This window comes from Octodon degus, unplaced genomic scaffold (genome assembly GCF_000260255.1).
Source record: "Octodon degus isolate 3935 unplaced genomic scaffold, OctDeg1.0 scaffold00289, whole genome shotgun sequence".
Classification (NCBI taxonomy): Eukaryota; Metazoa; Chordata; class Mammalia; order Rodentia; family Octodontidae; genus Octodon; species Octodon degus.
In genome coordinates, this window is record NW_004524865.1 from 1,371,390 (window position 1) to 1,386,020 (window position 14,631).

Genomic DNA, 14,631 nt, shown 5'->3' on the forward strand with positions numbered 1-14,631 from the left:
TGTGATGGTGATGGTGATGGTGAGTGTGATGGTGATGGTGATGGTGAATGTGATGATGATGGTGAAGGTGAATGTGATGGTGATGGTGATGGTGAAGGTGAATGTGATGGTGATGGTGATGGTGAAGGTGAATGTGATGGTGATGGTGATGGTGAGTGTGATGGTGATGGTGATGGTGAGTGTGATGGTGATGGTGAAGGTGAATGTGATGGTGAAGGTGAATGTGAATGTGATGGTGATGTTGAAGTTGAGTGTGATGGTGATAGTAATAGTGAATGTGATGGTGATATTGATGATACACTTGAAAATGGCTACAGAGAAGACTATAAGTGTTGTCAACACACACAAAAAACCCTCAGAATGTGAGGTGACAATAATGCTAACTAACTTGACAGTGGTAATGATATCACAGTTCATCTGATCATCATCTTGTTTACTGTAAGATATACATTTTCTTAATTACAATTCAAGAAAGCTTGAAAGGAGTTGTTTTGTTAGTTTTTTTGTGTGCGTTTTGCAACACTGGGAATTTAACCCACCGTTTTCACAAGACCTACATTTTTTTCCCACATGTACCAGGGAATCAAACTCAGGCCCTTGTGCTTGCCAGGCAGCCTCTGTGCTGCTGAGCTACATTCTCAGCCTAAATACCAACATTCTTTGTCTAGTCCAGCCCTATTTATTTTCTGAGACTGGGTCCTGATAAATTGCTAAATTATTCAGGCAAGCCGCAGACTTGTAATCCTCCTGCCTCAGCCTCCCAGAGTACTAGAATCACAGAAGTGCCTTACCACTTTCAATTTGGGGAAAAAAAAAAAAACAAACAAAACAGATTTGTTTTTTTAGGAAACCTGCTAGTGACTCATACTTTAAATCCTAGTATCCTGGAAGCCTGGGTTTGTAAGTTCAACTTTGTGACTTAGACACTACCTCAAATTTTTAAAAAGCGTAGAAAGAATAGTAATATGGATCAATGTGAATGATCTGAGTTTAATCCTCAGTGTATGTGGAGGGGAGCAGACGGAGAGAGAGAATGAATCAGAGGAAAGGACACAGAGACAGAGACAGAGACACGGAGAAACCTCTCCAGATTGCTTTCCAGAAGGGCGCCATCTGGACCACTTCACATTCCTTCCAGCCCGTATAAGTGATCCAGCTTGTTCACGTTCTTGCCAGTGTTTAGTGTCATCATCACTTTGGGTGATACTGAGGACTGAATCCAGAGCCTTCACATCGAGCTATCTCCTTAGCCCTTTTAGATTATTTCATTTTGAAATAGTCTTTCTGAGGCTGAACTCCAGCTTGTGATCCTCCTGCTTTAGCCGACCACAGGGCCAGGTTTATAGGTGCAGATAGCACTATTGCTATTATTATATTCTTCCCAGCGGGCTCACAGTGATATGTCGGAGTGTTTTAGTTTGCATTTCCCTAATGGCTCATGATACCAAATATATCTGTTGCTGTGTTTATCTGACACTTGTACATCAGCTTTGCTGAATGCCTGTTCTTTCTTTGCCTCATTTCTTATTCTATTTTCTGAATGGTTTTAAGAGTTTTGTATACTAGTCCTGTACTGGTCTGCTTTCCTATTGCTGAAAAAGATACACAATACCCACAAATTAAAGGACAAGAGGTTGAATTTGGCTCACAGTTTTTGTGGTTTTAGGCCATGGCCTGCTGCTTCCAAGGCAGGAATATCATGACACAAGGTTCCATGGACTGCAATTGCTCTTTCCATGGCCTAACATTAAACTAACCCTAAGCAAAGCCCGGGGGAAGACTCCATCCAGAGATAATCTCTGTGCAGGCACAGCCCCATTCACCCAGTCCCCAACTGTCTCTACCTCCTAAATATAGTCAAGGGGGTAGCGAGATAGCTCAACAAGCTAAAGCATTGCTTAGGCAAGCTTAGGCAAGTGCAAGGACCCTGGTTTGATCCCCACACCACATGCTGTACCAGCCCCACTCCCAGAGTGCACTGAGCCAGCCACAGAGTCCAGGTGTAGTGGCGTTTGCCTACAATCCCAGTGCTGTCGAGAAGCTGAAAACAGGAGTATCACTATGAGTCTGAGCTGTGTAGTGAGACCCTGGAACAACCTAGTACATTTAAAAAAAGTAATAATAATAAAATAAATACAATCAAGCTCACAGCACAGCTTAACCTCAGCAGTCACATGTCCTTTGTCAGAGATAGGTAGTTGGTATTTTCTCCCTATCGATAGTTCGTTTCTTCATTCTCTTAACATAGTCTTTCACAGATCAAAAGTTTTTGGTTCATTGAAATTAATTTATCAATTCTTCCTTTGATAGAACTTGCTTTTGCTATTGAGTCTAAGATCTCTTTGCTTGGTTCTAGTTCCCAAAGATCTTTTTTTTTCTCCAACTTACATAGTTCTGTGCTTTATATTTAGGTCTGTGATCTATTCTGAGTTGCAAGATGTGAGGTTTATGTTTAGGTTCACTGGTTTGCTTATGCATTTTCAGCTGTTCCAGCAAAATTTGTTGAAAAAGTATCCTTTCTTCATTGAATTGTTTTTGTACTTTCCTCTAGAATCTGCATGGTGTATTATGTGAGTCCCTATTTAAAACAAATTTCTTTTTGAAGACATGCTATGGATATATACATACTCAAACCCTTCAAAATTTCCACTAGTGAACAGAAGACTTAATAACTATGCTTTAATGTCCAAGCAAAGAGAAACTACAAAATAAAATGAATGCTGGTGAGTACATACTACTAGGATGTGTACGTACCACTATTTCATATTTACTTCTCAAAACAGTAAGCATTTAGCTGCATATAGTGGTGCATGTCTAGAACCCCAGCACTTTGGAAGGCTGAGCAGAAAGATCACAAGTTCAAACTTCACATGGGCAATGTAGGAAGACCGTGTCTTAAAATTTAAAAAGTAGTAATAGAACAAAAGAAAGACTTTAGAATACAGCTTAATATGAAGGTCACAGTTTTAATTCTCCATATCCAAAACATTAATTAAACAAATTACTTCTAAAACTGAATCACTTTTTTCAATTTTTATTTTACACTAGTACATGTTTGCAGTACATAATGACTACCTTCTTCATGGAGACTAGATCTTTGCCACTTCTTGTTTCTTTTATATCCCTTCCTCTCCCTTCCTTCCCCTCGTTTATCAGTTGTATGCATCAGCTACCAGCAACAGAAGCTGAAAATGACTGAGTTCCAACCAGGTGTAGTGCACATGCCCGTAGTCCCACACTTGGGAGGCTGACACAGCAGTATCATTGAGTTCAGGGCTGGCCGAGGGGGTTCAAGGCCAGTGTGAACTATATATAGAGATCCAGCTGAGAGAAAGAGAGAGAGAGAGAGACAAAGAGAGAGGGACAGAGAGAGAAACAGAGACAGAGAGAGAGAATCATTGATTTAGACAGAAAGTGATTTATTAAATGTCAATATTTCAAATTGGGAAGACAGAGCTGGACAACCAGGTTTAAGATGAGGCACATATAATAAGTCCCCAATCAGTCACTGAAATAGCTGATGAAGATAATGCCTTTGCATGGTGGGTGCGACCATTTGCATTTTTTCTACTTCTGCATCAATAAACAGACCCAGGAGAAATGATTGCTGCTGTCCATTATGAGGATTCCTACACTGTGTTCTTTGTCGCGAACTCTGTTCTAGATCTGTGTATTGTAAAATCCACCTCACTTTCTCCTGCACTACCTACAAAGGAAAAGAGGAAATAATCTTTTTGGCATTTCAGTTTCTACATCGTGAGGCATATTTGCCTCCTTTAACATCCATAAAGTGCGAGTACTTTCCAACCTACAGAAGGAAAAGCATCTAGGTGAGCAAGAAGACAAAAAATGCCCAATGTGGCTATTCGCATTATCACTCAGGTACTCATCACTGCATATTATAACCTTTTGATCCAAACTTACTGACGTTCTGTAATAACTCTTGGTGAGAAAACAGTTTGCCTTAAAAAACAGCCTAGTGAAATGTACTTCATTTGTTCTGGAATTATTTTCAAGAGGATTAAAACTCAACAAAACAAATTTTCAAAAGCATTAAAGGTGACAACCAAAACAACTTCACCTGCGACTGCAGTGTACATCCAGGATTAAGAAGCGCTGGTTGAAGGGAAGATCTACTGGTCATATTAAATTCCACGCTAATATAGGCTTATCGCTGCTTCTCATTCTGTTTCTCACCGTATTATAGTCAGCAGCATATCACCCACCCCCTTCCACAAATAATTTGCAACAACTAATGTTATTTCTATCCCTCAGATATCTTTGTTTTTTCTCCAGGAGTGGCGGCTCCAGCCTGTTAATCCAGGACTCAGAGACAGAGGCAGGATGACGGCCAAGTTCACACACAGCCTGAGTAATTTAACAACCTAGCAAGACCATCTCTCAAAATAAAAAAGAAAAAGAAAGCCCGATGTGTAGCTCAGTGTGAAGGCCCTAGGTTCAATACCCAGTACCACAAGGAAAAATAAAAGAGAAATATAAAAGAAAATATTGTAAATGAGAAGCACAAGACGAGGCTCTCACAGGAGGGCAGCGCTATCATCATCTCTCAGGGCTCTCCACAGAGCTCTGGAGCACCATGTGGCCCGCAGCTCTTCTCAGGACAATGTGAAATTCAACCAGGGGGGGACAGAGTGCACATCACTGGAGAGAGACGCCTGCCTGGAGCAGCGGCAGCCACGCTGTTGGCCAGCGTCTCCACCAAGCACCAAGAGCTGACAGAAAGCACAGTCCTGAATCCACAGGAAAATTCATATTGTGTTCACTGCCTTGTTTAACAGGTGACTTTCTGTACCATAAAGAAATTTTTGTTGCATTCTTGTTTAGTGTTCATATTTACAAAGCATTATAGACTGTCAACAAACTAGTGTTTTGTGACTGATTTACTGGAGAGTTCAGAAATACCAGTTCAGATAGTTTATCTCTAACAACTGCATCTAGTAGTTTACAGTAGTTTAAGAAGGTTGTACCCTTCATTATAAAAAAGAAATCCTCAGGTATGACAATGATTACCAAGACTCGCAAAATATTAGAAATACTTGGACTAACTTTAAACATCTAAACAGTATTCATATTTTAAATGTATAGAATGGTGCATTCACTATTATACATAAATTTGGCAGCTTCTTACACTCAACACCAAGGTCCTCCTGGCGTAGGAGATTTACAGAGCTAGCAATCCAAAGTGAGGTGCAGTCGGCCAGAGCATCGGTGCAATGACACAGGAACTCTCCTCAGTATCGCACTTGTTTTAAGTCACACCCTCCCCGAACACACAGTCCTAAAGGCACTGTTTGTTAGCAGGTTAACCTAAAAGGTGTGCTTGTGAGAGCAACTTCAGTATGTAAAAAGGATGCTTTTATTTTTATTCTTGGATAGTACCTGAGAAAATGTACCCATTACATAAACATATGTAAATTTATACCTTTATTGGTTGCCCAATTAAAGATATAGTTTCTAAGGCTGAAAACAAGAGGACCACTACAAGTCCAATCTGTGTAGTGAGACCCTGTGGACCTTGTACTACATACATAAAAAATAAAATTACAGTTTCTGGAAAAATACACTAGGTTTTTTTTTTTTTTTTTTTTTTTTTCGGAACTGGGGATTGAACTCAGGCCCTTGCACTTGCCAGGCAAGCACTTATTCTAGTGAGCCATCTCCCTGGCCCCAAGTGTTTTAATTTCAAACTAACATCACATCTGTTCAAGTAAAGAACAGTGTAAAGACAGTGCCAATATGTAACAATTTAGACAATAAAACCTTTCCCTGTATTCAATTAGGATATTTTATGAACATTTCTCCTAGCACAGGGGAAGAAAGTTACACAGTTAGTGTGTCTGAGTATTTAACATGCCACTTGAAAATATACAGAAATGTGTGTAGTATGTATTTTATGTTTAACATGTTTGTAGTGTGTGGACAGTATGTATGTATGTCATGTCTATAACATGTAAAATAATTAAGTAGTCAGACAAAAGCAATTTCATATTTACAGAGCTATTATGAGAAAATTACTTTCATTTTTTTATCATTTAATACATATATATGACAACTTACATGAGTAAGAGGCTGACACTTAGACAATATGAAAAATAAGAATTTGCAAGGAAATATATATATATTTTTTTTCAGTCCCTTAAAAGCAACCAGCAATAAACACAATCAAAACTCAGGCTCTCAGGTAGACATCATGGTGTAGTCCTGTACAGTTCAACGCTCACGCATCTGGAAAATGGCGCCATGCTATGTGCTGCCTGATTACGTCACCACGCACCACTTTCTGATTTTTCAGCTCTCAAGACATCTGAATAGTCTTCTAAAGCATTTTCTTTAAAAAACAAAAACAAAAAAACCCCTCACTTTTCATTAAATTAATGTAAGTATGATCTTTCATATAAGCAAATTAAACAAAAGGTCATTTTCCACCAATGAAAGGAACAGATCCACACATTTTAATAATGTTTTTAATTCTATCTGGATACTGGCAGCTGAATTCTGAAGCCTTCATTCCTTTTCTGAAAGCCACATCAGCTGATTCTCAGATGACTGTCAGTGAAAAGGAAATATGCCCACTTGGTGGCCTGAGCAAACATGGGCCAGGTGCTCTACTATCCAGGAGTTCTTTCACTCAGTAGTACTTTCAATTGTAATGAAAACTGTAATGTAAATAAGCCAGAGTTGAGTGAAGTCAAGCATCATATTAGCTTTCATGAAATCACAATTGAAGAAAAAGCATTTACTCAAAAGAGTACACAAAGTTGTGTTGCTACTTGTCTGCGTGTATTGCAAGCTGGCAGTTGTTACACGGTAGAAATACACTGAACTTGAAGTTAAAAGTGCAGCCAACAGCAAGACCCACTCCGGCCCTGCAACTCTGGCTGACACATTCTGCTTCTTTTGGATGTTAGTTTACATCTAAAACAGGACTAAAAATTAAGTATACTATCAAAAGCCTACTGAGGGTGCCGGGGAGATAGCTCAGTGGAATAAGCGCTTGCCCAGCAAGCGCAAGGTCCTGAGTTCGATCCCTGGTACCACCGGAAAAAAAAAAGCCTACTGAAAGATTTACATATGTAAAAAAAATTGTAAAACAGGTGTATAATACATATAAAATATGCACATCCCGTGTTATATTATGAAGTCTCAAATTAAGCAAAGCTTGAAGGTGTCCAATGTTATCAGTAATTTTAATGTTAATCCCCAAAATATAATAAAATAGGAGACAAAATATTTTGCATAAGCTCAAAAGTTATAACAATCAGTAATTTCAAACATAATGAAAAGGAATAATTTTCTTTATTATATTAATTTCTATTCTTTGCCTGTAACAAAATACCAATTTGATGATGGTACAATACCATCATTGATAAAAAGTGTTATGATACAAAAATGAAATTACTCAAAGGACAATTCTGCTCTGTATCTTAAAATAAAACTAATGGGGCTTTATGCAGAAAGGTAATAAAAATATTCTCTTTCTCGAGCCCCTGGACTCCACAGCTAAAGTTAAGGCAGCTTGGAGCAAAAGAAAATGCTGAAGAAAAGGTGAGCCAGAAAAACAAAATTGAGGCTAAAGAAACTACAATATACTTTTCAATGCTTTCCTTGCATTTGCTTGAAATTACTCTTTCCCTTAAAATGAGCCCTTTAACTGCATCAAAACCTTTTGACTCTCGAGATTATCTGTAGATGAGGAGAATAGGGGCAATCTTTAAAAACCTCAGTGGTTTTAAAATGAACTGCTATAAACAAAAGTCCAAAGATACAAATACTTAATATTCCTATACAACAATATTCTCATGGGTCATTGTGACCAAAGTAGAAAATGCTAAAAAAATTCAGCTTTTAAAAAATGAAATCTAGGGCCGGAGAGATTGCTCAGTAGAATAAGCACTTCCCTGGCCAGCGCAAGGGCCTGAGTTCAATCCCTGGTTCTGCCAATATATAAAAAAATAAAAAGTAAAATCTATGTCTAATTCATAGGCTTTTGATTAAACTTATTCTTTCATTCTCTCATATATTGACCCACTATATCAATCATTACTTTGCATTTCTGGAAAACATTTAAGGAAACTGGAGGTGTAGATCTTACAAAGATACCTGACCATTATATGATCGTATATTTGTTAAGTGCAGTAATTTGAAAGGTTTCTTTAAGTAGTGAGTATGATATTTGTCATCTGAGGGAAAGAGTACCATCTTTATCATTCACCTTGACAGCGAATGTTAGTGGATGGATGTGAGCTTACATCTAAAATAGGAATAAAAACTAAGTATGCTTTCAAAAGCCTACTGACAGGCTTACATATGAAAAAACTTATTGGTAAAAAGGTGTATAATGCACACAAAATATGCAAGTCCCACGTTATGTTATGAAGTCTCAAATTAAGCAAAGCTTAAAGGTGAATGTTAATGATAAAAACTGAGATGTCAATCCTTACAATACACCATTAATTTCTAGCTTCCTTAGGTATTCCATAGGCACAATTATTTAATATAAAAACCCAGAAGCATGTCTAGATTTAGATTTTGCAGTTAAGGTTTTTTGGCTTTAAATTTTTAAAATTCAAGGAGCATCAGGCACAACCTTATGCACACTCAGGGACTAAAACTCTAAAACTAAATAAATCTCCCCAATGTAGATAGCAGATTTTCTAAGCATACTTGAAATGTCACACATAATAGCAAGCCATTGCAAATAATGTAATACACAGGTAGAACATGAATAAAATATTTTCTTCTCAACATTTAAGAGCCAATCAAACTTGCAGACATGTACAGATATAAACAAAGTGGCATATTTATACATACTGCAAGAATATATAATATCCATTGTGAATAAAATCAAAAAACAAAATAAAATAAATAATAGGAAATGTTTTACCATTCTAAATGTACCTTTAATAAAAGGTAAATTATTAAAAATTGGGAATCTTGGATCCATTTCTGAAAGCAATGGCCAGGATAGAACGAGTAAAGATTTAAACACATTCAGTACAACTTCTACATCTTTGATCAACAGGCTGAGAATTCGTATCCAAGGGAATGACTCTGAAAGTTGTTTTAAACCTTTAAATTATTAAAATGAATATAATTTTATACATTCTATCTGAAATATATCAACTACATTTTGGCAAACTGATCATGAATGTCACACAAGCTAAAAATTATTTTTAGAGACTTAGGGGATAAAAAAGTTACTTAATAATCTAACAGACACAAACAAAAATGCACATACTTCTCCCCCCTTAATGTGAGCATTTTAAAAGAGTAATCTTCCATAAATGTCTCCCTTGAACGCTCCTTTCCATCGATTATCATCAGAGCAAAGCAGCTTTTTAACAAGCAACCCCAAATTATTTATAGGTGGAGATATAAGTTATTAATTCAGGAAAGGAGGTGTCTTGAGGTTTTAACCCAGGAAAAGAAAGGGCAAGAGGGGGAAGGATCTACAATATGTTATGAAAATAAATGCAGCCAGGCATGAGGATGCGCATCTGCAGCCCAGCACTCCGGAAGGTTGAAGCCAAACGCTCAAGACCTTGTCTCAAAATTAAAAAAATAAAAGCATAAACTAAAACACAGCTGGGGAGTAGCTCCATATGAAGGCTCTGAATTCAGTTTGTAGCAACACACACACACACACACACACACACACACACACACACACACGCCAAAGGTGAACACACTAAAGAGAAGATGCACAGATGTTCAGCAGCCCATCAAAATCTCCAAACGAGAACTGGCCAGATAGCTCAGCAGACTAAAACGCCTAGTTAGGCAGGCACAGGGACTGGGCTGGCGCCGCCCCCAGGGCGGCTGGGACCAGGCTTGGTGGCATGTGCCTATATTCTCAGCGCTTGGGAAGCTGAAAACAGGAGGATCACTATGAGTCTGATCTATGTAGTGAGGCCCTGTAGACCCTATACTAAATACCTAAGAAAAACAAAAAACAAACAAAACCTCTGAATGAATTCCTCCATATTTTCCTGATTCCCTTACAAACGAATTTGGAAAAACAAACCTGTAATTAATCCTATATATTGTATCATTGTAAGTATCCCTGGCTGAATACCACTATAACACAAACACAATCATGATATCCTGAGAAACTCCTTCAGTACACTCACAAACCAGTACCAAAAGGCCACCTGATTTTGAGTAAGGAAGAGAAAAAAAAATTGTTCACAATTCTGTTTTGCAACGTACACATGTTGATTATCTTTTTTTTTTTTTTTTTTTTTTTTTTGGGCAGAACCCGGAATTGATCTCAGGCCTTGCACTTGCCAGAGAAGTGCTTATTCCACTGAGCCATCTCCCCAGCCCTGATTATCTCTTATTAAAAAAGCTTGGGATGCAGGGCTGGGGAAGCTGAAGACAGCAGCATCACTACAAGTCCACGACCTTGTATTCAATACATAAAAAATAATTTTTTAATTTTTTAAAAGCTTGGGATCACCAGGATTTTGCACTAACATTTTTCCAGATTTTGGAATAAATGAATATAGAAAATGAGATAAACTGGGGGCATGACTTAACCTTAAACTAGAAGTTCATTTACTTTTTACATTTACCAAAGCGTGAAGAAATTTGTATGATCTTTATGGAGTCTGCATTTGAACTGCTGCTAATGACACGAGGTCAGGCTCAGAATTTTCCAAAAGATTCCATTTCCCAAAAGTTCTAGTTTGCAAGTAGTTGTGGATTTTGGACTTTTTGATTGGGGATGGTCATCATCTGTTTCAATAACTGTTTTAAAAAACCATGATATAAGAGCCTAGAATTAGTTAAATTATAGCATCCTGGAATAGAGGTTGATGGGGATGACTGATAACATGCCACAATGCTGCATTTATTTTTGATAAATTTATAGATTCAATAAGCAAAGTATTAGGTTATAAATGGTTTTAGTGATTAGTTTCTTGGTTTGGCTGAAAATCAAGAACAGATTGGATACTTTGTTCTACATGCTTTGCTTACTCTAAATTCAGTCTATCAGCAGTCAGAAAAAAATGGTTAAACAAGGCTACCCATTGAACAAGTTTGACCATACTTTTGTTTTGCTTTAGTGACTCTTTACAAGTTCCTTTTTTATGAGAAACAAAACGGGATGTCACAGCACCTTGTGAACTATAATACCAATCATATAAAAAAAATGGATAAAGAACCAGAAGATTCTAAAGGCATTTTAGATTCCGTGAAAGCATATATTCATAGAAACAAAGATATAATGAAAATTTAGCACAGAATCTAGACGAGTAACTATAAATGTCATATCATTTTACACTGCAAACTTAATACCTATAAAATTTACCTATAAAATCTTAATGACTTAATAAACATTTTTAAGGAGCATTAGTAAAATTGAGGGAAATTACTCTATTTGTTTCTTGAAATCATTTTTCTAAGTGGAAGAAAAGCTTATTAATGAGTTCTGACAACTTTCAAAGATAAGAGTTGAATTTTCTTGTCCAAACATTTGGATAAGGAGCCATATTCAACAAGTCATGGCAGATTCCTCAAGAAAAACACAAAACAGAGATGATTCAACAATTTCAACATAGAAATAGGTCTGTAATGCTGATCCCTTGCCTAGAACAAAAAAACATGATTTTTTCCCTCCTTCAGCTGTATACTAAGCATTAATTTGTGAAGAATAAATGACACATTAGAACATTTCATCATGAAATATGTTTTCACATCGCACTCTGATGCAACTTACCTCCTAACCAGGTCTTTGTATTTTCATTATAATATTATACAATTTGATTTTTGAAAGCATGGGTTCACTTCATAATAAATCAAAATAAACTATGCATATTGAATTAGAATTATTTTTTGAAATTCAGTGTTTGCCATAAACCTTACAAGAATCATCATGTATCTTTAGAGTTAAAAAATGTTTTATTTGGAAATGTGTTTTGAGTGTATAAAACTAGGACTACGTATTAATTACGAAAACATATACTAACATTTTACATTTCCTGTTTCTAATATTAGGGTAAAAGAGTATTTCTTAGTTTATGAAGACATACAGAATTTGCTTTGAGTTTGACATTCTTATGGAATCCACTTATTAACATTTTCAGAATCACTAGTAGGAAATTTTCTCATTTGAGTTTACTCTTATGAATAATAGACTATTCTAAATAAAAAATTCCTTTAAAGTTTTTAAGTGATGTTTCCTGGTATTTATTTTATTAAAAACAACTTTTTCAGCACTGAACTTTGAAATTCATATTTCTCCAGTACAAATGGAAGCTAACATTAACTTGCATATAAACATGCTTGTGTTGTTTTCTATGCAGGCCGCTTTTTACAAAGGTAAAACCCTAAACAGCAAATCTAGATGTTATGTGTTGAATATACATGCGCACTGTGCTTGGGTGAAAGGCTGTTCTGAATTACATTTCAAAAGCTTTTAATGTCATAGTCACCCAAGAAGTACTCAGTGTTATTTCTTAGGATCAATCTCCTAATTAGGCTACATAATCAGTTTTTATTGTACGGAATCCTGGAAAGCTTGGATGGGGGAAGGATCCTGTGAATTCCAGGAAGGGGTTCTCTGGCCTTTTCACTTGCATTTTCCTGCGCAGTGACTCTGTGAAAGCAGAAACATAGCTCCCTGGAGATAGTTTGTACAATCCTAGTGGTCAGAAAACTGGGATTTCAAGAAGAGGGAAAGGCAAGAATGATGAGCAGGCACTCTGTCAGAGAGCAAAGGGTATCAAAGGTCAATTTAAGAAGACCTCTCAGGCCATTCCCAGCTGTGGCTCAGCTCCACACCTCTGATCTTGGCGGATAGCTGTGCTAGTGACAGATTGGAGCGCTACCTTGTAGTTTTCACCCGGGATTTGCCCTTAGATCTTCTGGAAAGGAATGAAGTGCAATCCGGTAGCCAAGAAAAGCTTCTGAGAGCAAACTGCAGTTCTGATCCCAGCATCTGCTCTCTCTAGCCCTAGATGCCATCCGGAAGCGCTAAGAGTGCTGGAAGGGAGCAGAGAGCTTTCCTGCCATTCAGTTCTGCATTCCTTGCCCTTTCAACCCTTATTCCTCAGCTTTCTCCAGATCACAGAAAGTTCAATTAAGGTCCCTTGTGTCCTTGGGTTACAATTCTTAGGCGCCTTCACTGCAAAATCCAGCACGGGCAGAAGACAGGCAACCTCCCTTCCTTCCTGGGACCCCAACACTTGCCCCTGCAGACTCCTTCTAAGGACTACTGGGTTAACTTAGCGATTTTCCCTCTTTCCAACACTTCCTGTACCTTTTTTCAACTATCATCGATGAGTATATCTCCTCTCTTTTCTTGTGCGAAAATTAACGAAAATTCCCAGTTTGGAGTGTGCATCCATTCAGCAGAAACCACAGGGAATGTTGCAGCTCCAAGCCACTGCCCAGGAGTCCAGAGCTTCTCAGAACTGGAACGTTCAGAGAATTGGGAAAGCCAGCACCCCACTTCCGGACCCAGTCACATTCCCTGTCTAGACCAGTGTGCCCTGGGGTGTCAGCAGCCAGAATGTTGTGCGCCCTTGGGCACCTCCAGCCCATCGCTCCTCCGCCCCTTCACGTCCACCCACTCTGAGCAACTAGCTCTCAGCCCGCGTGCCCGCTCTGCTCTGCCACCCCCTCCTGTCTATACCCCAAGCCCTCTAGAAAAGTCAGGCTTCCCTTTCACCTCCTCATCTGGTCACTAGAGAAGTTTTGCATCCCCGGGATCAAAATGATTTCTCTCCCTAGTCAAGAAAAGCGTCCCTCAAAAAAGTAGAAGATCGCCATAAACTTTGGCGCCGCGGACTCTCGTGTCAGTGGGCGAGTGCGTGTGCACACACCTGCTTGCACACAGGCGCAGGTACACAAGCTAGAGCGCACACACTGCCTGCCACCGGGCAACGCTTAAGGGCACATTAAACCCACTTGCTATAGCCTGCAGGGACGCGCGGCGGTGATGGGGGATCAAAAAGAGAATTTCCTAATGGGCTTGGGCAGCGGGGACCAGAAAACGGTGATTCTTAAACACACGCATGTTTCGGAGCCTGCACCCCAGCAAGCAGCTCTACCCAGAGGCGCACACTTTGGAGAGCTAGCCGACCTCCGCGGAGTCGCGGTGTAGGATTCTCCCCCCAGGCACAATTCGCGTTCATCTCCCTGACTTCTCGGTACGGTACACACCAGCCCGCGCACTTGAGGACGGCCACCGAGGCGCTCCTGCAGCCCTGCCTCCGTCCCCACGGCGCCCGGGCAGGCGCGGGCCCCTCTCCCGGCCGAGCAACAAGCGGGCTGTAGGTGAAGGGCCGGCGCCTCTCCGCTCGCATCCCCGCGCGGGTCGCCTCTCCCCGCCCCCACCCCCAAGCCGCCACCCGGCCCGGGCGCGCGGGGAAGGAGAACGCCGCGCGCGGAACTCACCCCCAGCTTTCTGCTGCGGATCTTCACGTAGCCCTGCTTGACGATGTCGTTAAAGTTGGAGGCCATGGCCAGCGCGTGCGGCTCCCCGCGGTCGGGAGCCTCCGGGTGCCGCCGGGTCCGCGCAGCTCTCGCATCCAGCCCGGCACCTCAGCAGCCGCGCCGCCGCCGAGTCCTGCCCGAGCTCCCGCCGGCGGGGACGCGGGGTCA

The 14,631-nt window shown here is 39.6% G+C and overlaps 1 protein-coding gene across 1 annotated transcript in view; it reads right to left on the minus strand.

Annotated features, from left to right (window-relative positions):
• Positions 1 to 14,630, minus strand: part of Dok6 (docking protein 6) — a 472,679-nt gene extending 458,049 nt beyond the window's left edge. The window contains exon 1 of the mRNA XM_004647161.2: positions 14,425 to 14,630. Within this exon, the coding sequence (XP_004647218.1) occupies positions 14,425 to 14,490 (66 nt within the window). The 5' untranslated portion in view covers positions 14,491 to 14,630. The remainder of the gene's footprint in view (positions 1 to 14,424) is intronic.
• Between the last annotated feature and the right edge of the window lies 1 nt (position 14,631).